General features: G+C 38.4%; 1 protein-coding gene across 1 annotated transcript in view; it reads right to left on the minus strand.

Moving 5' to 3' along the window:
- The window catches only part of LOC132406637 (early endosome antigen 1), a 632,764-nt gene that overhangs the window by 509,777 nt on the left and 99,797 nt on the right, over positions 1 to 23,190 (minus strand). Inside the window, exon 4 of the mRNA XM_059992439.1 lies at positions 7,245 to 7,257. Coding sequence (XP_059848422.1) covers positions 7,245 to 7,257 — 13 coding nt within the window. The remainder of the gene's footprint in view (positions 1 to 7,244; positions 7,258 to 23,190) is intronic.

Raw genomic sequence — 23,190 nt, forward strand, 5'->3', positions numbered from 1 at the left:
CCACTGCTCTACACCCTCATTTGGGTGTCTTGGCATAGTTCAAAATCTATTTATAAAATTGCCAGTGACACAAACATTATGAATAAACTCTTCTTGGGCTTCAAGCCAAGTACAGCTATCAATTATAACCAACATTTCGATTATAAGATGTTTTGAAGATCTGTCGTCTTCTTCAGGGATAATGCCTTTAATTTAAAGTGGATCTAAAATAATGGATATACTTCCTAATCAACGCTTGGCTAGCTTGTTGTAGAATGCACTTAGCCTCTGGAGAAACCATCACGGAATGCAACCTCACAAACTTTGGGACGATGTTCTTGTCCCGGCATCTCAGACGGAAGGCTAAAGAACAAATAAGCCTCACCTTCCCTTTACGCAATGATTCAAAGCGATGAATATTGCAGTGAACTTCTTCCCTGTAGAAGTAAAAAAGAATCTAGTGCTTTCCCAGCATATATGATGAATAAACACTTCTCGGGCTTCAAGCTGGGTACAGGTAATGATTATAATGGACGTTTCGATGCAAGCTCTGCCACTTTTCTCGTCTCTTTTTGCACTACTTCAAGTCAAGTCAAGTCACTTTTTATTGTCATTTTGATCATAACTGCTGGTACAGTACACAGTAAAAATGAGACAATGTTTTTCAGGACCATGGTGCTACATGAAACAGTACAAAAACTACACTGAACTTCATAAAATCAACACAGAAAAAAAACTATACTAGACTACAGACCTATCCAGGACTGCATAAAGTGCACAAAACAGGTCAGGCATTACAATAAATAATAAACAAGACAATAGGCACAGTAGAGGGCAGTAAGTTGGTGTCAGTCCAGGCTCTGGGTATTGAGGAGGCTTGGGGGAAGAAACTGTTACATAGTCTGGTTGTGAGAGCCTGAATGCTTCAGTGTCTTTTCCCAGATGGCAGGAGGGAGAAGAGTTTGTATGAGGGGTGCATGGGGTCCTTCATAATGCTGTTTGCTTTGTGGATGTAGTGTGTAGTGTAAATGTCTGTAATGGTGGGAAGAGAGACCCTGATGATCTTCTCAGCTGACCTCACTATCTGCTGCAGGGACTTGTGATCCGAGATAGTGCAATTTCCAAACCAGGCTGCTCATGATGCTCTCAATACAATCCCTGTAGAATGTGATGAGGGTGGTGGGGTGGGAGATGGATTTTCCTCAGCCTTCGCAGAAAGTAGTGACACTGCTGGGCTTTCTTTGCTATGGAGCTGGTTTTGAGGGACCAGGTGAGATTCTCCGCCAGGTGAACACCAAGAAATGTGGTGCTCTTAATGATCTCTACCAATGTTCAGCTGAGAGTGGTTGCTCCATGCCCTCCTTAAGTCAACAACCACCTCTTGTGCTTTGTTCACATTCAGAGACAGGTTGTTGTCTCTGCACCAGTCCTTTAGCCGTTGCGCCTCCTCTCTGTATGCTGACTCGTCGTTCTTGCTGATGAGACCCCCCCATGGTCGTGTCATCGGCGAACTTGATGATATGGTTCGAGCTGTGTGTTGCAGCACAGTCATGGGTCAGCAGAGTGAACAGCAGTGGACTGAGCACACAGCCCTGGGGGGCCCCCCTGCTCAATGTGATGGTGTTGGAGATGTTGCCTCTGATCCAGACAGACTGAGGTCTCCCAGTCAGGAAGTCTAGTATCCAGTTGCAGAGGGAGGTGTTCAGGCCCAGTAGGCTCAGCTTTCCAATCAGTTTCTGAGGGATGATTGTGTTCAATGCTGAACTGAAGTCTATGAACACCATTCCAACGTAAGTGTATTTTTTGTCCAGGTGGAGGGTGATGGCAATGGCGTCGTCTGTTGAATGGTTGGGACGGGACGCGAACTGCAGGGGGTCCAGTGAGGGGGTCAGCAGGGTCTTGATATGCCTCATGATGACCCTGTTGAAACACTTCATGATGATGGATGTGAGTGCAATGGGACGGTAGTCATTGAGGAAGGACACTGAAGGCTTCTTCAGCACGGGGACGATGGTGGTGGCGCTGCTCAGGGAGATGTTGAAGATGTCAGTGAGAACATCTGCTAGCTGGTCTGCACATCCTCTAAGCACTTATTTTATATATACTGCACAGTAAATATAACTGCTGAGATACTACTGCAGGGTACTCTTTACTGTGTGATGTGCTTCTTGATTACAAAATCTGCAAAGACCAATGATCTTGTAGTGATACAAAACTAACTAAACTAGATTAGTGATATAGCGATCTTAACATCCAAATAAGCATAACTAAGCATTCCAATTAATGATTGAATAGCAAAGTTAGTGATATTATTAGTGTATTTAAATGTCTGCTTAAATTTAAATAACACTCCGATTAAAGGTAAACAAAATAAATTTCTCTCTGGCTTGCTCACTCTCTACTAGACTAAACTAAACAACTTATCAAAACAAGAAAATCTAACTATACTCATTTGCTTCTACCATGCCCCAACCCACGTGATAGATTACCACAATAAACATGTCATAAACTACAATACAGACAGAAAAAGGACAAATGGCTCCTACAATATATTTATTAATTTATTTATTATAGTAATTTATAGTTTTTATTATGAATTGCAATGTATTATTGCAAATCAAAAAATTTCTGAAAATATGGCAATGATATCAAACCTGTTTCTGATTCTAAAACTTAAATATGGCAGTTAGAGCTGAACTCAACCTCTTAGCCATAGGTACAGTATATTGTAAAGCAAGTCAAGCAGGGGACTAAGCACACAATTTTGAGTTGCACCTGTGCTGTTGGTGATTGTGGAGGAGATGTTATTGCCAATCCAAACTTGCTGCGGTCTGCAAGTAAGGATATTGAGGATCCAGTTACACACAGAGATATCGAGACCTAGGTCTTGAAACTGAGTGATTAATTTAGAGGGGATGATATTGTTGAATGCTGAGCTATCATCAATGAAGTGCATCCTGATGTATGGATTTTCACTGTCCAGGTGTTCCAGAGCTGAGCGAAGAGCCAATGAAACAGCACACGCTGTTGACCTGTTGTGATGGAAGGCAAGTTGAAGCAAATCCAAGTACTTCTCAGGCAAGGGTTGATATGCTTTTTAACCAACCCATAAAGCATTTCATCACTGCGGAAGTAGGGAAATAGGAAATGGAGAGGGCCTGCATGAGAACTCTATCAATTACAGATGTAGAAACAGCTACTTAAAGAAGAAGAAATACACCTTAAAGGCATTGGTGTGAAAAGTTTTGTTATCAGAGGAAGAAAAATGGGTGAATGGAATCTTTACAAGACTCAGAGTGAAAGCAGGTGGTTGAGGTAGCCTTGGGAGTAAGTGAGCTAATGAGATGTATAGTTGGCTATCCTATCTCCTAACTTGGAAACAGAGAAGCCAAGAAAAAAAGAGGCAGCATAAGGGTTAGTGTGGATGTGAGAACTGGGTGGAAAGAGGAACAAAAGTAATTTTAAAAAAGGCAAGTTCAGTTTTTGTACACTAAGTAGTTCAGATACAGCTGCTAATGCAGTGGGAAAAAATGGGCTTGAATAGGATTTAAACAAGGACAGCTCTGTTATGTTTTGTAACTTCAGAAACTAATCGAAAGAAAAACACAGGAGCTGGAATGAATCTACTTAGTTTTTCTTTAGTAAGGTGCCCACATATGATATGGTGGCATAATGGCTTATGCCATTCATATACTTCTTACATATATTCCATAAGGAATTATGTAAGCAAAGAAAGAATGCTTAATCAAATAATATTTTTAAAATATTACCCAAATATTACTGAAATATTATATACACTACACGTGCCACAAAGTGACAGGCAAGGCTAAATTCTTATTCAACTTCAGAAAATAAATGGAGTTGGAAAATGTTGTTCAATTCTACCAAGTCAATGACTGTGGTGTTGAAATTGGATTATATACAGCTCTGTTAATGAAAGAAGTGAAAGGCCCTCAAAGGAAGTTGAAACAATAAGTCTATAAGGATAGTCCTAGTACAGTTCTGCTTGAGGATCTTGGGGAGGAATTAAAAGCAGGTTGTGCTGGTTTGCGGGACTGTGAGGCTAGAAGCAGTGGAGAGAAAAATTCCTGAAGTCAGTAATTGTGTGATTTTGGATTGATATGGTCATGTTATAATGGATGGCATGTGGAGATGTCTGAGAACTGATTTTCAGCTTCTGTGAGAGAGAGGTTAGTTTAGCATGCCACAAAAGCGCTGCCCTTATAGGCAGGTTTCATGACAATGTCAGTTTTAATCATTACTCAAGGGAGGATTACATTCAGAATGAGTAGGTAGAGTATGAAAGGGCAGAGAAAAATTCAGGAGATCAAATGTCATGTTAGCAGTTAGTGATAAATAGAAGCAAAGAAGCTGGAATTAGAATAAAGTCCACAGTCTCAGCTAAGATCTCTTACCCAAAGAAATTGGAGTGAAGGCAAAGAATAGAAGAGTTGATGAGCACTCATCCCCATATACCTCTGCTCTGGACTGATCATTCAAAATCACAGACAGAAGAAAATGTGACAATGGGGAGTACCATGGAAAGCATTCTAAATGGCTACATCACTCTCTGGCATGGGGGTGGGGGCATACCACATAGGATTGCAGTAAGCTGCAGAGTGTTGTAAACATAGTCAACTCTATCATGGGCACTAGCCACCATAGCATCCAGGACATCTTCAAGGAGCAAAGCCTCAAAAAGGCAGTGTCCATCATTAAGAACCAACGCCCCCCCCCCCCCCCCAACACCCAGATCATGCCTTGTTCTCATTGCTACCATCTGGAAAGAGGTACAGAAGTGTGAAGGCACGCACTCACTGACAGCTACTGTCAACAAATCTCACAACATATGCCAGTGATATTAATTAAGCCTGATTGTGATGAGGTTGGTGGAAAATGAAAAGTGGGTAAGAAGCCAGTAAACTGTTTTCAACATTTGAAAGCTGTTGAAATTTTTAATCTTTCTTGGTTCTGTAGTAGAGAGCATTCTTGAGTATCTAAGAGCAGAAGTACAGCATTAACTATTGATTATCAGTTAAGGACAACACCAATGATTGAAAATATAATCAATGGATATTTAACTATAACATGGTATGAACCTTTAAGGTAAGGCATTTGTCAGACCACACTTTGAGTATGGTGAGCAGTTTTGAGCCCCTTATTTAAAGAAAGATGGGCTGCCATTGAAAAGAATTCAGAGGAAGTTCACGAGAATGATTCTAGGAATGAAAGAGTTAACATATAAGAAGTGTTTGATGGCTCTGGGACTATACTCGCTGGAAATTAGAAGAATGCAGGCGTGGATCTGATTTAAACCCTTTGAATAATGAAAGGCTTAGATAGAGTGAATGTGGAGAGGATATTTCCAAAAGTGAGTGAGTCTAGAACCAGAGGGCACAGCCTCATAATAGAAGGATGTACCTTTAGAACAGAGATTGGGGAGGATTTCTGCAGCCAGAGTGGCGAATCTGTGGAATTCATTACCACAGACGACTGTGGAGTCTTTGAGTATATTTAAAGATGAGGTTGATAGGTTCTTGATTAGTCAGGGTGTCAAAGGTTACAAGGAGAAGGCTGGAGAGCAGGATTGAGCAGAATGATAAATCAGACATGAAGGAATGGCAGAGCAGACTCAGTGGGCTAAATGGCCTCATTCTGCTCCTATGTCTTGTGATTTAATTAAGTCAAGCGACCATCATGGTTGATTTTTTTGTCCCTCTGAACCCCATTCTCCAGCCTTCTCCCCATAACCTTTGATGCCCCCAGTAATCAAGAACCTATCAACCTCCATTTTAAATATACCCATCAAGTTGGCCTCCACAGCTACTTGGTGCTACCAAGCCACTCCTTGTAATAGCAATGAAGTCCACTACCCAGACTACATATTGTGAGCTTGCTCCTTTCAGTGCTTTTTCCAAGTGCTCCTCAACATAGATGAGCTATGATTTATCAGTCAGGCAGAATGGTAGGAGTTAATCAGGAACAGAGATCTTTGCCACTTTTTGACAAGTCATTGTTAAGGAATCCCAGCGCTCATCCTTTCTGCATGTATGCCACTGTACTGTGGTCTTTAATGAGTACACCCCACTTGGTGGCGCAATAATATCAGCGCTGGACTCTGGAGCGAAGGTTTCCGAGTTCGAATCCAAGTCGGGTTGAGTGTCGAGCTAGCAACTCGGCCTCGTAAAAACAAGAACAGCTTGCTACAGAAACACCATCATGATGGTGCCCCAATAACTCCACTGCCGAGTTAAGGGCTATTCTTCTTCTTCTTCTTCTTCGGCCAGAGGGACAGAGTCTATTCAAGGATTGTGATTAAAGAGCCTTGTAATAGCTAACAAGAGGAGAACTGGCACACAGTCTTCTCAAATAAACAAACTTATTGACAATGTTGGACAATTGCTTGACTAGTTTGAGATTAGGTCTTTCATTTTAGAGCAAAGCCATCAGAAGCTTATGAAAAACAGTTTGCAGGAGGCTAAAGGAATTTGACATGTCCCTGTTGATAATTACCAGTTAAAAAAAAATTATTTAGAGATCCGGCGCAGGAGAGGCCCTTCTTAGCAATCCACCTATTTAATCCTAGCCTAATCACAAGACAATTTTACCATGACCAATTAACCTACGAATTGGTACACCTATGAGAGGAAAGCACCCACAGGAAACCAATTTGATCATAGGAGAACATACAAATTCCTTATAGATGGCACCAGAATTGAATTCCAATCTCCAATGCCCCGAACTATAATTATAGAATCATGTTAACCGCTACCACAGTGTCCAATCTTTATCAATGCACCATAGAAAGCATCCTATCTGGATTCATGATGACTTAGTATGGCAACTGTTGTGCACATGACTCAGAGAAACACTTGTTGTGGACACACTTCAGCACTCTCCCTTCTATGCACTTTGTCTACACCTCATTGTCTTGGTAAAGCAGCCAGCATGATCTAAGACCACGCCCATCCTGGACATTTCCTCTTCTCCCCTCTCTCACTGGGTTCAAGATACAAAAGCCTGAAAGCATGTACCACTAAGCTCAAGGGTAGCTTCTATTGTACTATTATAAGACTATAAAATAGTTCCTCAGTATGACAAAATGGACAACCTGCCTCACAATCTACCCTGCCATGATCCTGCACTTCACTTTCTCTGCAGCTGCTACCCACCATTCTGCGTTGTCATTATTTTAGCTTGATTTGCATTGATGCATTGTGTAATGACTCAATCTGCATGAATGGCACGCAAGACAAGTACCTCACCATATCTTGGTACCTGTAACAATAATAAACAAATGCAAATACCAACAGGTGTTCCACGCCAAAATTACCTCCCCTTTGAACTCCAAAACTATTCATCTTTGAATAAAAAATTCAAAATTACTTTTTTATTGCCTATTGATAACAAAGCAAAGGTGTTTGCTTGATAGAATTGGATGCATTTTAAGATGCCATCCAGGATCTAATATATACCATAAACAATACTCTACAAATTTATTGTAGCCTAACCAGCTAAACCAAATAAAAGCTTCATCTGCCATTGAAGGCCCTAGTTCTTAATGTTATAAATGGGGCAGGGAGACTGTTTAGAAGATTGTGAGATGACAACAATTTTAGCAAGTATTGATCCCTAATGGTGTACATCTGTTATTAAAGTTATCCAGGCTGCACACTTTTTTAAACTAATTACACCCTTCTTTCTCTTCTTTGAATTTGTACTACTCAAATAATTGTTTCCTTCTTGATGGTAATGATCCAAAACAAAAAAATGAAAAACTTCCCATGATCATTGATAAGATATGCTTTAGTTCCATTAAAATGAAATATTTGTACCAATAATAGAAAAGTTATCAATAGCACTGTTGTGTGACTCAATGTGTAGGGAAAAGGAATTACAAAAGCTTGCAGAAGTTGATAAATCAGATTTACTATTATTGACATATTGCTGTTTTGTGAAATCTGTTGTTTTGCAGCAGCAGTACTGTGTAAGAAGGATATAAAAACCTATAAATTGCAGAATTAACTAAAGAGTGCAAAAAGGAGGAATAATGAGGCAGTGTTCACGGGTTCATGGACTATTTAGAAATCTGATGGCGGAGGGGAAGAAACTGTTCCTAAATCATTGAGCGTGGATCTTCAGGCTCCTGTACATCGTCCCTAACGATAGGGAGCCCTACCTTCTGAAGATGTCCTTGATGTGGGAAGGGCTGACTTAGTCTACAGCCCTCTGCAGCCTCTTGCAATCTTGAGCATTAGACCCTTGACACCTGCCTGTGACACAACCAGTAGATAACTCTTCACCGTACATCAATAGAAATTTGTAAAAATCTTTAGTGACATACAAAATCTCCTCAAACTCCTATTAAAGTTAGGCTATTGGTGTGCCTTCTTCATAATTACATTAATATGCAGTGCCCAGAACAGATCGTCAGAGATGTTGATGCCCAGAAACTTAAAGCTGCTCATCCTTTCCACCCCGAACCCTCAATGAGGACTGATATGTGTTCCTCTGACTTCCCCTTCTTGAAGTCCACAATCAATTTCTTGGTCTTGCTGACATTGAGTGTAAGATTATTGTTGAAACCTCAACCAGCCAATTTATCTCAGCCTCTCTACCGTCTCATCGTTACCTGAGATTCTAACAACAACGGTGGTATCACTGGCGAATATATAGATAGTGTTTGAGATAGTGTCTTACAGTCAGGAATATAAAGAGAGTACTGCAGTGGGCTAACCACATATCCTGAGGTACACCTGTGTTCATAGTCAGTGATAAGAAGTTATCAATTATCTCTACTGACTGTGGTCTCCCAATAAGGAAATTGAGGATCAAGTTACAGAGGGAGATACAGAGGCCTAGGTTTTCTAGCTTGGTTGTTAATTTTGAGGGAATAGTGGTGTTGAATGCTAAGCTACCAATAAACAGAAGACTGGCCTATATTTTGCTGTTGTCTAGGTGCTCCATAGCAAAATGGGCTAGTGAGATCATGTCTACTACAGACCTGTTGTAGTGGTAGGTGAATTGTAGTAGGTCCAGGTGCTTGCTCAAGCAGGAGTTAATTCTCACCATGACCAACCTTTCAAAGCACTTCACTACAGCAGATGTGTGTGCTACTGGGTGATTCAATGAAGCAGCTCAACTTGTTCTTCTTCAGCATAAGTACGAATGTTGCCCCATTGAGGCAAGTGAGAACCTCAAGTTGCAGCAGTGGAAGATACAAGATGTCATTGAATACTCCAGCTAGTTGGATGGCACAGGTTTTCAATATCAGGCCAACTATACTGATGAGGCAAGGTTTCACCCTCTTTAGGAATATTCAGATATAAGTCTCTGAGAAAGAGATCACAGAATCACTGGATGCTGTGGGGATTTGCCCAGGTGTAGTGGCATTATTCTCCTTTCCAAAGTGTGCATAAAAGGTACTGAACTCATCAGAGTGTGGAGCATCACTGCCATTTATGCTATTAAATTTTGCTTTATAGGAAATAATGGCATGCAAGTTCTGCCACAGCTGTTGTACATCTAACTCTACCAATAACTTCACTTGGAATTGCCTTTTTTAATCTCAAGATGGCCTTCTGTAGATTGTACTTGGACTTCCTGTAGGATTCTGGATCGTCAGACCAGACTCTGTAAATTTTTTCTGAAGTGCAAATCCTTCAGTGACTGACCTGAAGCTTCAATGAACACTCAGTCTGTCTCATCCACAATAAGAAGGTGGAAAAAAATTCCGATCTGAGCTTAATAGACTAGCTTCAAAAAGACCAATCTACTGGCGTCCCATTCAATTTTCCCTCCCTTCATTGAGAGATGCTCCACAAGTTATTTAACCTCAGTTTAGTAATATATTCTCTTATACTTAAGATAATCAATTTTATTTGTCTAAATCATTTCACAAAGTAGAGACTAAATTTATAAACAGAAACATCATTTTTCAGAGTATAACAATTTAGAATAAACCTTTACAAGTCTGAAATAAAAGCAGAAAAAAATATGGGAACTACTTAGCAGGTCAGACAAGAGACAAAGTAAATGTTTCAGGTTGAAGACACTTTGTCAAGTTCTGATGCCTGAGTGTTTTCTCTTTATAATTATATCTTTATTTATCAGTGACTATCTTAAATTGGAACTAGTTCAAAAACATAACTTCGTTACCCTCCTAAACCACTCTAATCTTGCAGACCATTATCAGATCAACTTAGTCTCTCAAAAGGAGATTCTCCTTTCTGGCAGTTGTACACTACTAGCTGTGGCATGATCATGTAACTCATTTTGTACTTTCTCTAACACTGCCACATCTATTTTAGTCATGAGGAGACCAGAAATATAAGTTTTTTGTTCTTTGTTTTTAAATAAACACTAACATTGGTGCACAATTTTGTGGGTATCTTAACATGCTTTGCTATTTTTAAAGATTTCAAAATCTGTAGCCATACAACTTCTACTTTTCTTGGTCCCTTTAAACTCTTATTCCCCAAAAATAAAATGATTTGGTTATCCTTTCTGCTGAAAAGGCTCACATCACGTACATGTATATTGAAATATGCTTGAAATTTGGTTGCCCATCATGCAACCTTATTAATGTATTCCAATTGCACTACATAATTTCTCAACATTAGCTGTAATTGACAGGGCTAAATATAGGGCTGCCATAGAGCTACGAAGCACCACAGTAGTGTAGTAGTCAGTGCGATGTTGTTGTTGCAGTTCGGAGAGATCAGAGTTAGAGTTCAATTCCAATGTCCTTCTGTAAGGAGTCTCTGCATGTCCTTTCCCCTGGAATGCATGGGTTTCCTCTGGGTCCTCCTGAATCCTCCCATAGTCCAAAAATATACCGGGTAGGTTAATTGGTCATTATAAATTACCCCGTGGTAATTACCCCAGATTAGGTTGATTGTGTTTGTCAAGGGGTTGCTGGAGCGGGGAGGAATGAAGGGCTGAAAGGGCCTATCCCAGGCTATATTGCTAAATGGTGTTGGCATGTGGCCTAGTGGATAAGGCATCAGATCTAGTGATCTGAAGGTCTCTGGTGTGAGCCTCAGCTGAGGCAGCGGGTTGTGTCCTTGAGCAAGGCACTTAACAACACATTGCCCTGTGACGTCACCGGTCCTAGTGCCCTTCCCTTGATAACATCGGTGGCATCGGTGGGAAGGCTTGCAACTTTGGCAACTGCCGGTCTCCCATACAACCCTGCCCAGGCCTGCTCTCTGGAAACCTTCCAAGGTGCAAATCCATGGTCTCACAAGACTAATGGATTCCTATCTATAATTGCTAAAAAAAAATAATTAGACCAGTAACAAAGCAGTCGAGATGATGTAGTTTGAAATAAACTATGAAGTTATATTGAATTACACTATCATTCTCTTACACTATCACTGCTCATATGAAAACTCCCTTGTTCCTGGGTGTCAGCATCTATGAAGATCTATCCAGAGTCCAACATACAGATGCAATTAAAAAAGAAGGCATAACAGCAGTTGTATTTCATTAGGAATTTGAGGAAAATTAGTATGTCACCAAGGACACTCACAAATTTCTACAGAAATGTGGAGGGCATGGAGGGCATTCTAACTGGTTGCACCACTGTTTGCTCTGGATGGGCCTCTGCACAGGAAAGTTGTAAACTCAGCCAGTCCAACATGGGCACTAGTCTCCCCAGCATCAAAAGACAATGTATCAAAAAGGCACTATCCAACACTACCATCCAGAACATGCCCCTTTCTCATTGCTACTATCAAGGAGGAGGTTCAGGAGCCTGAAAACACACACTCAACGTTTCAGGAACAGATTCTTTCTCATTGCTATCAGATTTCTGAATGGTCAATGAACCTATGAACACTACGTACCTTACTATCGTTTTTGCTCTTTTACTCATTTGCACTAATTATTTAATTTTATATTTATATCGTTCCCTACCTATGTGTATAATAGACATATATAAGTACACACACACACACACACACACACAGACATATATATCCTTCTTATTGTAATTTATAGTTATTTATTAATATGTATTGCAATGTACTGCTGCAGGCAAAACAACAAATTTTGCAACCTATGCCGATGATATTAAACCTGTTTCTGATTCTCATACAGAACATAGAAGAAGAGATTATACTAAACAAAGTAATTCCTCACAATTTAATAAGGCTGCACTTTGCTGTGCTATTAAGCAGCAGAATAAAGGATTTACCCAAAGTTCGTCATAAAGACCACACTGATTCTCAGAAAACATACTAAGCAAAGACAAAACATTTACATGGAGATACTGAGAACAAAAAAAATCTAATGTGCAACTCCAGTCTGATGCTGTACACATAATAACTGCAAGTTCCGCAACACTAACAACAGATGTATATTTTCTGACTAGTTTTACTTGAATAATCACTACTGCATAGCACAGAAATACTGTAAAGGAAACGTTGTAATATATAAAAGAATGAAAGATGAGAATGCATTGAAAAATACAGGCATCTGCGCCAATCCATCTGCCAAATTGCCAACCTGGGTTACTTCCAAGCAAAGCAAAGTTACATTTTTTTCCTCATGGCTGGGCACCAAGTAGAATGTAGTAATTATCATGCTGAAGTGGGAATCATTGCCTAGGCTTCATATGATGATTACAGCATGTTAAAACAAGCCATTTAACTGCTATCCTGCTCAATAAGACATTTTTACATGGCAAAAAATGCACTATTTGTAACATATACTTATGAAAGAAGCTCCATAAATTAAATCCTTTAAATTCTTTGTTCACTAATTTTCCAACAACTTTCTCTTTAAAGGTAATGCAAATGTATTAACTTGACCCTTTAGGTCAAAATCTGCTGTAATTTACATTTTCCTTACACCTGCTTAAAAGTGCCAAAATTATCACAGCTCTGCAAGGTATACTTCAAAGCTATCAACTGGCCCTTTTACAAAAAATCTTAGGCCTAAAGGAAATTTTTTTGCTGCCTACCAGCAAAGTAAGTTTCTGTATAAATGTGTTGTTATTGTACTCTGTGATTGTCACCTCTCACAAAGTCTGAAAAGGATACAATAACTTCAGTCGCCTACAGGCTTGAACAGTGAGACAAACAAGTGAAGTGCTCATTAACTGGATTGCTTTGGCCTGGATGGAGAAATCTGCTGTTGACATTGGCGAAATTAGATAAATCTCTAAGACTAAGATGTGTATGACAGCACTAAACTGTCTTCACTATATTCTTCTGATTTGGGAAGGTTCGTTGAAAGTGAAAATGTGGTATTTTGACATTAAAGAACTTGAACGATGGAGAATTACTGACAAGCCATTTACCCCAGTTCAACTATTTCACTCAAGAAGAAATGGATGGGGGAAAAGATCATTGGCTCATTCCTGTTCCATCATAGAAAAAAAACCCACAACTGATCTTTTGTAACATACACAAAATACAGGACGAACTCAGCAAGTTGGACAGCATCTATGAAGTGGAATAAAGAGTCAAAGTCTTGGGCTGAGAACGCCATCAGAACTGGAAAGGAAGTGTGGTGAAGCCAGAATAAGATGGGGGGGGGAATGGAAGAGTGGGATGGGAAGTACAAGTTGGCAGATGATACCAGGTAAGAGGGAAAGAGAGGGAATGGGGAAGAGGATATGTTGTGATAAGCTGGCAATTGAGAGCTGGAAGGTGTTTTTGTCTTTTTTCAATGTCTAATATGCGCTGTATGTGCCTTGTGCTGTGTGTGACTGTTGGTACTGCGTTTTGCACCTTGGCCCTGGAGGAATGTAGTTTCATTTAGCTGTATTCTTATATGGTTGAATGACAAGTAAACTAAAACTTGAACTTCAAGGGCCAAAAAAGAAAGAATCCGACAGGTGAGGAAACAGAGGCGGGTGATGGGCAGGTCATGAGGGTAGGAGCATAGGGGTGGGGGTGTAAAAAGAGGGAAATGGTTACAAGAATTTAGAAAAACTGATGTTCATGCAAGAGGACTGGACACAACTTATATGATATATGAGGTATTGCTCCTCCAACCTGAGTCTGGCAGAGAAGCATTTTTGCAATTGTCATTGTCTGCATGTTGAAATAGGTGAAGCCTAATACACTAACCTAATACATAATACACTAACCTAATACATCCTTCGAACCCTTAATATTAAGTAATTTATTGTCTTTGTCTCTAACATACTTGCCTATTGAGCCTCTTTGGTACAGTGGTCCAAAGATACACTAACTTCTAGCTGAAGAGGTATCATCTCGGCTTGGAATGATTAACTGATTATTCTAAGATGGTGTATTCTAGTTCCAGATGCCCCAGCCAGAGTAAACATTATTACCGTACCTTGTTACTCCTTGTAAGAACTTTGTATGTTTCAAGATCACACAGTTTTCTTATGAAGTTAAGAGATAATACCTACACACCTAGTGTGTTTAATCTTTCTAACCTGCCATCATTGAAATTAATCAAACAATTACTTTTCATTATATCACAATTACTCTGTAGATCTGCAGCCCATCCCACTATTCCAGCCTTCATTTTTGCAGTGATCATACAATTGATCAAAACTCACATCTTGAACACTAGTGAGCAGAATTTTTATTCCTTTCAGACACGCAAGTCTTCCTTATGTAAAAATGTTCCCTAAACATATCATCCTAAAATCTCCACCTGCTTCTTTAAAAGCCTTCTCTAAACCCAAATTTTTGATCTTGCTTTCTATCATGTTTCCTATAACAGCACGATGCCTGTTTTGTATCCATAGCATAATTAAGTACATACTTTGGAGGTACAATTTAGTTATTAAGACTTTAAGTTATTAGTAATTCAATTACTACAATTTAATAATACAATTAGGAGGTGTTTTTGATAATGAAGAAAGTTATCATAGATTACAGGAGGATATTGGACAGTTAGGCTGAAGAATGGCAAATGGATTTCAATACAGATAAGTGTGAGGTGAAGCATTTTTAAAAAGTCAAACCAGCATTGGACATTAGTATACTGGCCTTCAGTCAGGGCATTGAGTATAGGAGCTGGGGCATTATTTTACAGTTGTACAAATCATTGATGAGGCTACTCTTCAATTACTGCTTTGGTCACCCTGTTTTAGGAAAGATGTGATTAAATTGGTAAGAGTGCAGAAAAGACTTATGGGATGTTGCCAGTATCAGTGCAACTGAATTGTAGGGAGATGAGTGTGAGGTATTTATTCCTTTGTAATGTGGAAGAATTTGGGATGACTGTATGGAAATATTTAAAATTATGAAATGCATAGATAAGATGGATGTTAACAGACTACTCCCCAGTTTGAGCAAGTCTAAAACTGGGGGGGGGGGAAATAGGTTTAAGGTGAGGGGAAAGATTTAAAAAGGCCCTCAGATGCAACTTTTTCAAGCAGAGGGTGCTGAGTAATGGAATGATCTGCCAGAAAAGTGATTGAGGCAAATTTAAAGTTGCTGACCCTCTCCACCTCTGATCCTCCAATGAGTACTGGCTCATAGAATTCTGGTTTCTCTCCCATGAAGTCTACAATCAGTTTCTTCAACAGTTTTTTCAATCAATTTCTTAAACTTTTATACAACACCTACCAAACATTTCTGAACATCTGGATATGCAACATCCCTGGTTCCTCCTGATGTCCCTATGAGTTGTATCCTCTGCATCTTCTCTAATGCTTCTACATCCTTATAATAAGGCCACCAAAGTTGAACACAATGCTCCAAGTGTGGTCTAACCAGTTTTATAGAGCTTTAATTGATTTCATGGCTCTTGAACTCAATTCGTCTACTAATGAAGGTCAATACATCATACACCTTCTTAACTATTCTAACAACTTGTGGACTCTAAGGACTTAGACCCTAATATCCCTCTGTTTCTTATGCTAAGAATCTTATCATTAATCTTGGACTCTGCCATCAAGTTTAAGATTCCAAAGTGTATCACTTCTCTCTTTTCAGGATTGAACTGCACCTGCTAATTCTCAGCCCAGCTCTGCTTCTATGTCCCATTGTAACCTACAACAACATTTAACACTATCCCACAATACCAACCTTCACAGCAACTGCAATTTTACTAACCCACCCTTCCACTTCCACACCCAAGTTATTAAAAAAAATCACAAAGGGCAGGGGTCCCAGAACAGATTATTGCAGAACACAACTAGTCACCAACCCTCCAAACAGAATGCATGCCATGTTCTACCACTCTTTTGTGGGCTATCCAATTCTGAATCCACACTGCCAATTTTCCATGGAAACATACACTAAATGCTGAAGAAAATCAGCAGGTCAGGCAACATCTGTGGAAATGAATAAACAAGATGTTTCAACAAGATGAAGGGTCCTGATGAAGGGTCTTGGCCCAAAACGTCAACTGTTTATTCATTTCCATAGATGCTGCCTGACCTGCAGACTTTCTGTATGCACTGGATTTCAAGAATCTACAAAATCTGTTGAATTTACAAGTTTTCCATGGATCGCACTTACTATGACTTAGTAGGAAAATTGTGGTTTTATTCTTTAACTGTTGAGACATCAGTAAATTTTGAGCATAGTGGGATCTATGATTGGGCAAAGTGCTGGAAATTCTAGTATTTTTTTTTTGATAACCAATCTCAGGCTCACAAAACTATGGTTCCTGAATATTCACTCTCCCTCCTTGAATAGCTATTTTGTTTATTACTTTCTGTTCTTTAGGTATGGTTTTTAAATCTAGCAGATTTTAGATAATTTGTCACTACATCCTCTATCTCTCCATTTGTGAGGTTGTGGTTCTGCTAATTTCTACAGGACTTTCACTTCACTACATTCTATTATTGTTATGAAATTTTCAGTTGCACACAATATTCAGATAATAAGACACTAAGTTATCTGTAGAAATTTATGTCAATGAGAGCACAGTGCAACAAATCACTAAATCAATTGCACGGATTTCATTTTGAAATGTGTGTTTGTTTTGTCTTTTTTAAATATACTGTACCTCCCATGCGGCCTTACATAATTGCAACAATGACCAATTTTTTAATGTCTATCTGCAAGTAAAAATAGGCTTTTATGACATTCATAACATTTAAATTCATTGAAATTATTAAAGGAAATTTCAAAATTCTGCAATAATCTGCAAACACTTGTACCAATTTACATCTTTCATTCCATAAAAGGAAAAATAAACAATGATTCTCTGAGAAAGAAAGCCTACAAGATTCTTCTGCAGATTAAAAAGTAATCCTGGCAGCAACAAATTCAGTATTGAGCTGCGAAAGAAATTGAGGCAAGGACAGGCAATAAAAATCTTCATAAGAAGCATGACTTTTTTTGCTTGGAAAGCCACGTTTTCTAGATAAGAGACTAGAATATACAGTCAAAGAGGTTTAAAGATTTTGTTCACAACATCTCCAATACTTTTGTAAGGCTTTTCTTTAATTAGCCCACATCACTTTTTAAAATCTAATTTTGTGTGTGGGGGGAGCAATTAGACAATGCAGGGGAATGAAGTTCTGTGGTTACATTTTAATGAAAATTCAAGAGTTGAATTATGGAGAAGTACCAGCAGTGATTATGCAATTAAGAGCTTTAAAAACAGGTGAAAACAAAATGTGACAAGACACAAAGGGAACTGACTTGAAAGAATTGCAATTTTATTTTCTTCTCATTTTAGAAGTTCACTCTAAATTATAATCATCTTTAAAAAAGTTACTTTAAAACTAGATAACAAATTACACAGCTAAGCTACCACTTAAGTAAATTATGACTAAACATGGCAGAGTATATCATGTATAGTGTGTTAGCTTTTTAGGAATCCGTGGAGTTCACCTGCAGGAAGTGCGTGCAGCTCAAAGGATTTTGCTTAAGAATTAATGACATGAACTTCAGATACAACGATACCTCAGTGAGCATTTCAGGACTCTTAGCCATGCAGAATATTCCAGGAAGCTTGACATTTCAGAAGAATAGAAAGAAAGGAAAAGGAGTGAGGGAAGTCTATTAATAAAGTATGAGATTACAACATTAAAAAAATGGTTATGGATGATTGATGAATAATCAGTTTGTATGAAGTTAAGTAAGAGCAAAGGGAAAATAAACAGAAATGGAAGTAGACTAACATTAGATATACTGTAGGTCTGATCAGTAATTACATAATCTTCTAAAAAAGGTACTGCATTAATTATGGGTAATGTTAATTTTTGTGTTTATTTAACAAATAAAATTGAAAAAAGTAGCTTAGATGACAATATCATAGAATGTATTCATGACAATTTTTCAGAACAGTAGATCCTGGAATTAGTAAGTGAACAGACCATTTAAAAATTTGTTCATGTTGCTTGACACAAGAATAACTTCTGACACTATAGTAAGGAAACTTTTGGTCATTATAAAATGACAGAATTCCACATTCCATTTGATAAGAATAAAGTTTTGAAATTGCAGAAAAGCTTAAATAAAGGCACATTCAGAGTTATGAAGGTAGAATTGTCCAAGGTGGATTGGGAAAATAAATTAAAAGGTAGATATTAGGATGCTGTGGTTGGCATGAACCAGTTGGGCCAAGCACAGCATACACTAAAAACATAAAAAAAACTATTACAATGGATTCCAGCTAATTAGCCCATTGGAGGCAGCCACTTATTTGGGACAATTCTTGAACAAAAACCAATTGGGAAGATTGCCAGGATTCCCTTTGTTTATTTGGGACATGATGCCACTTAATTGGAACAGGAGGCAAATGTTTGGAGATGCCAGAGACAATGGGAGTGAAAATGAAATGATTTCTCTACTTCAAGAAGTTAGGAATTACAAAGAATTCAAAGGTATCATGTTGAAAGTTACAATTAAAACGAAGATTTGGAGGATGCAATTGTTGCCAGCATTGTATGAAACCAGTCCACTATCTGCACTAGATGCATGTGCTGATTTTATTCATTTACAGTCAAGAGAGGACAGCAACGTACGCTGGATGAATTCCTCCATCGCTAACTATTAGGAACTGATACACAATTTTATAGTATTGTAATAGTATAGATAATGTTCAAACTTGTACAGTATTTCTTTTAAATACTCAGTTAAATGGCAGTTTGCCTTATTTATACCCTTTTAGCTATTTCCATGAAACTTCAGCTTAATTGGGCCAAAATGCACTGGTCCTGATGTGTTCCAATTAATCGGACTCCACTGTCCTTGTATATAACATTAAAAAAAAACTATCTCCATATATATTGTACATATATTCCTTTGAGAGATACAATCTTTTACACATGGATAATCCATCCATGGCTAATTAAAGGTAGGAATGCTAACAAATCAGAAAAAAAGATATATATGATCATAAACTGGCAAGATATAAAATAGCAAGTTCTATACATACATAACAAGGAAGAGTAAATAAAGTAAATGTTGGTTCCTTACAAAATGAAACCAGGTAATGTATCATGGGAAAGAAACAAAAGAAGCTTTAAATAAATAGCTGTATCTGCAATGTTTTTACTGCAGAAAACATTAAAGTCATCCCCAGCAGCAAGAGAGAGTTTAATCATTTGAAAAAACATACAAAGCAAGTCAACATGTCTAAAGGACAGCAGGTTATCTGAGCCTGATGGTCAACATTGTAGGGTCTTTAAAGAAGTGGCAGGGACAATAAAAGCTTTAGTCATGTCATTCCAGAATTTCCTAATTAATTGGAAAATCATAAATGCAACATTCCTGTTCCAACTTGGAGGGAGTTCATAATACAATTACACAGCGTCAACATAATTGAAAGGAAAATTTTGTCTATTTATTAGGCCAGATTTTGGACTTGGATTTCCAGAAGGCGTTCAATAATGTGCTGCATAGTTGACATCCATAAAATAAGGATGCATAGAGTTGGGAGTGATGTACTAGCATGGATAGAGGATCGGTTAACTAATAGAAGGCAGAGAGTTGGGATACATGGGTGTTACTCTGGTTGGCAATCAGTGGTGAGCGGTGTACTGCAGGGGTCAGTGCTGGGCCTGCAACCGTTCACATTATACGTTAATGATCTGAAAGAGGGGACCGAGTGTAGTGTATCTAAGTTTGCTGATGACACTAAATTGAGTGGAAAAGCAAATTGTGCAGAAGATACAGAGAGTCCGCAGAGAGATATAGATAGGTTAAGTGAGTGGGCAGGGGTCTGGCAGGTGGAGTACAAAGTTGATAAATGTGAGGTCATCCACTGGAAGGAAAAATGAACAAGCAGATTATTATTTAAATGGTAAAAGACTGCAGCATGCTGATGTGCAGAAGGATTTGGGAATCTCAAAAGGTTGGTTTGCAGGTGTAGCAAGCTATCAAGAAGGTAAATGGAATGTTGGCCTTCATTGCTAGAGGGATTGAATTTGAGAACAAGTGGTTATGCTGCAACTGTGCAGGGTACTGGTGAGGCCGCACCTGGATTACTGCATGCAGTTCTGGTCTCCTTAATTGAGGAAAGATATACTGGTTTTGGAGGCAGTGCAGAGGAGGTTCATCAGGTTAATTCCAGAAATGAGGGGGCTAGATTATGATGAGAGATTGAGTCGCCTGGGACTGTATATGCTGGAATTCAAAAGAATGAGAGGAGATTTTAAAGAAATATATAAAATTATGAAAGGGATAGATTAGATAGAGGCAAAAAAGTTGTTTCCACTGATAGGTGAGACTAGAACTAGGGGACATAGCCTCAAGATTCAGGGGAGTAGATTTAGGACGGAGATGAGGAGGAACTACTTTTTGCAGAGAGTGGTGAATCTGTGGAATTCTCTGCCCAATGAAGCTACCTCAGTAAATATATTTAAGACAAGGTTGGATAGATTTTTGCATGGAAGGGGAATTAAGGGTTATGGGGAAAAGGCAGGTAGGGTGGAGTTGAGTCCATGGCCTGATCAACCATGATCTTATTGAAGGGCAGAGCAGGCTTGACAGGCCAAATGGCGTACTCCTGCTCCCATTTTTTAAAATGTTCTTATAAACAATGTACGTTGTATAATAGTGCACTCAAAGTACCAGCTATGTAATCACATCTTCCATCTGAAGTGACAACATGAACTGTATGCAGTTGACATTGTTGTGATCTGACTAGCATAGTACATAGAACTACCAGAACCTCTTATTGACTAAGCCTTGGCAAATAAAAGAAAGTTTCTCATCACACTCCCTATATGTAATATCTAAATCATTCTCATATATTTTAGAAAACGTAGGCTAAGTATTAAGACTGTGGAATCCCACCAATAGCAACCGTCCAAGTCACAGCAACAACAGTCAAACATTAACTTTTGCTTTTCATAACTGAATCAACTTTGAATCCAATTTGCCTTTTCTCCCTTGGATCTGCCTTTACTTGTATGGCCAGCCTGCCATGTGGAATATAGTCAAAAGCCTTGCCCAAATCTCTAAAGACTAAATCGCGCATGCAGCTCTCATCTAAACTCCTGATTATCTTTTCAAAGTCTTCAAATCATTATTCAGACACAACCTTCCCTTAACAAATCCTTGCTGACTGCCCTTAATTAATCCATGTCTTTTTAAAGAATGGTTTGCATTAAAAATGCTTCTTATGATTTGCCTACAATTAAGTTATCTAATTGGCCAGCAGTTATTCAGTGTACTCCTTCCTCCCTTTGTGAAAAAAAAGACATATTAGCAGCCTTCCAATCGTATACCCAGGAAAAATTGAAAAATGATGGTCAGAGCCTATACAATTTCCTCTCTTTCTCCTTTAAAATCATGGAATATACTTCCTATATCATGCTGCACAAAACGGTATGCAGCATTAAAGCTGTGGGGTAACCAGTATTGTATATAATCCAACATATCCTCCCTGCTCTTACATTCTACATATTTGCTAATAGACTAACCTTTTTGCCTTTTAACCACCTTGATAACATATTCTGCGTCCTACAAATGATCTACGGCCACTTTCAAAAGGTGCTAAACATCCTAATACCCCTTCTCTTAAGCTTTTCCCATCCAATTTTTCTCCTCAAAATTACCATTCTAAGATAAAAATTTGTTTTTGTCACACATACATCAAAATATACAGTGAAATGTGTCATTTGCATCAATGATGAACACAGTCCAAGGATGTGCTGGGTTATAACCGTAACCCATACATCTCTAGAATGTGGGAAGAAACTGGAACATCCAGAAAAACCACATTGTTATGGGGAGAATATGCAAACTCCTTACAATTGTACAATTACGATCGCTGGTGCTGTAAAATGTCAGGCTAACTGCAATGCTACCGTGTTGTACACAACAATTCCTTGTGAATACAGTCAGAGAATTTATGAAAGCTCTTAACCACACCCTCTATTATTTTGCTCCCCATTAGTCCTCCTCTTATCATAGTATTGGGCCATTTCTTAATGCGGAGTGGTGTCAAAGAGCAGTGCGACATTATAGTGAAATAGCTGTCCCATGTTTGCCCAATAATGATTGATCATAAGACACATTTAGAGAACAATATAATTAGGTGCACAACTGATGCAGATAGCACTTCAGATATATTAGTAAATATATGTTATGAAGTGCCTGGTTGGATTTCCAGAGGGACGCAAAATAACCCAGGGATAACCATTATCATTTTTTCACATCATGGTCAATATATTTTCAATCATGGAACAGTGAAATCAACAGTACTACATAAGCTAAATTCCAAGCAACTGTTTTTATTTGAATGCCTATATGCACACATATCCAGCAATTAAGTCGTATTGTAGATAAATAACCTTGTGGAGCTGTTACATTAATCACAAATACTAAGATTAACCAAATCAACAGAAATCAGAAAACTAATGCATATAAAATTCAGCTCAACAAGTTGAATCTTCAAGAAACAAACCCAAGAGATAAACTTCAAGGTGGTGTAGATGAATCTGTCTTTACACTATTTCAGTACTTTAAAGTTAACTTTATTTTCAGTTGCATCATATAGCATTAGGTTGCACTGAGTGATACATGTAAGTGAAACTGCAGAACTGTTTCAAATCAATGACTAAAGATGTATTGCATATCCTCCATTTCATCTTGGATTGCTCAAAGCTGATGAACCAATCATGATACACAAAAAGCCTAGGATCAGCTGTAAATCAATAAAAGATGCTTTAAAAATTAGCCAAAGGCAGAAGCATTAAGGCTTTAGGCATTTTGTATATTCTGTATTCAGACAGATATATGGTAACAATGTTTATTCCTGCTTGTACACCACAGCTAATTTTCACCTAAAATTGTAGAATATTAATTA

This window comes from Hypanus sabinus, chromosome 17 (genome assembly GCF_030144855.1).
Source record: "Hypanus sabinus isolate sHypSab1 chromosome 17, sHypSab1.hap1, whole genome shotgun sequence".
NCBI lineage: Eukaryota > Metazoa > Chordata > Chondrichthyes > Myliobatiformes > Dasyatidae > Hypanus > Hypanus sabinus.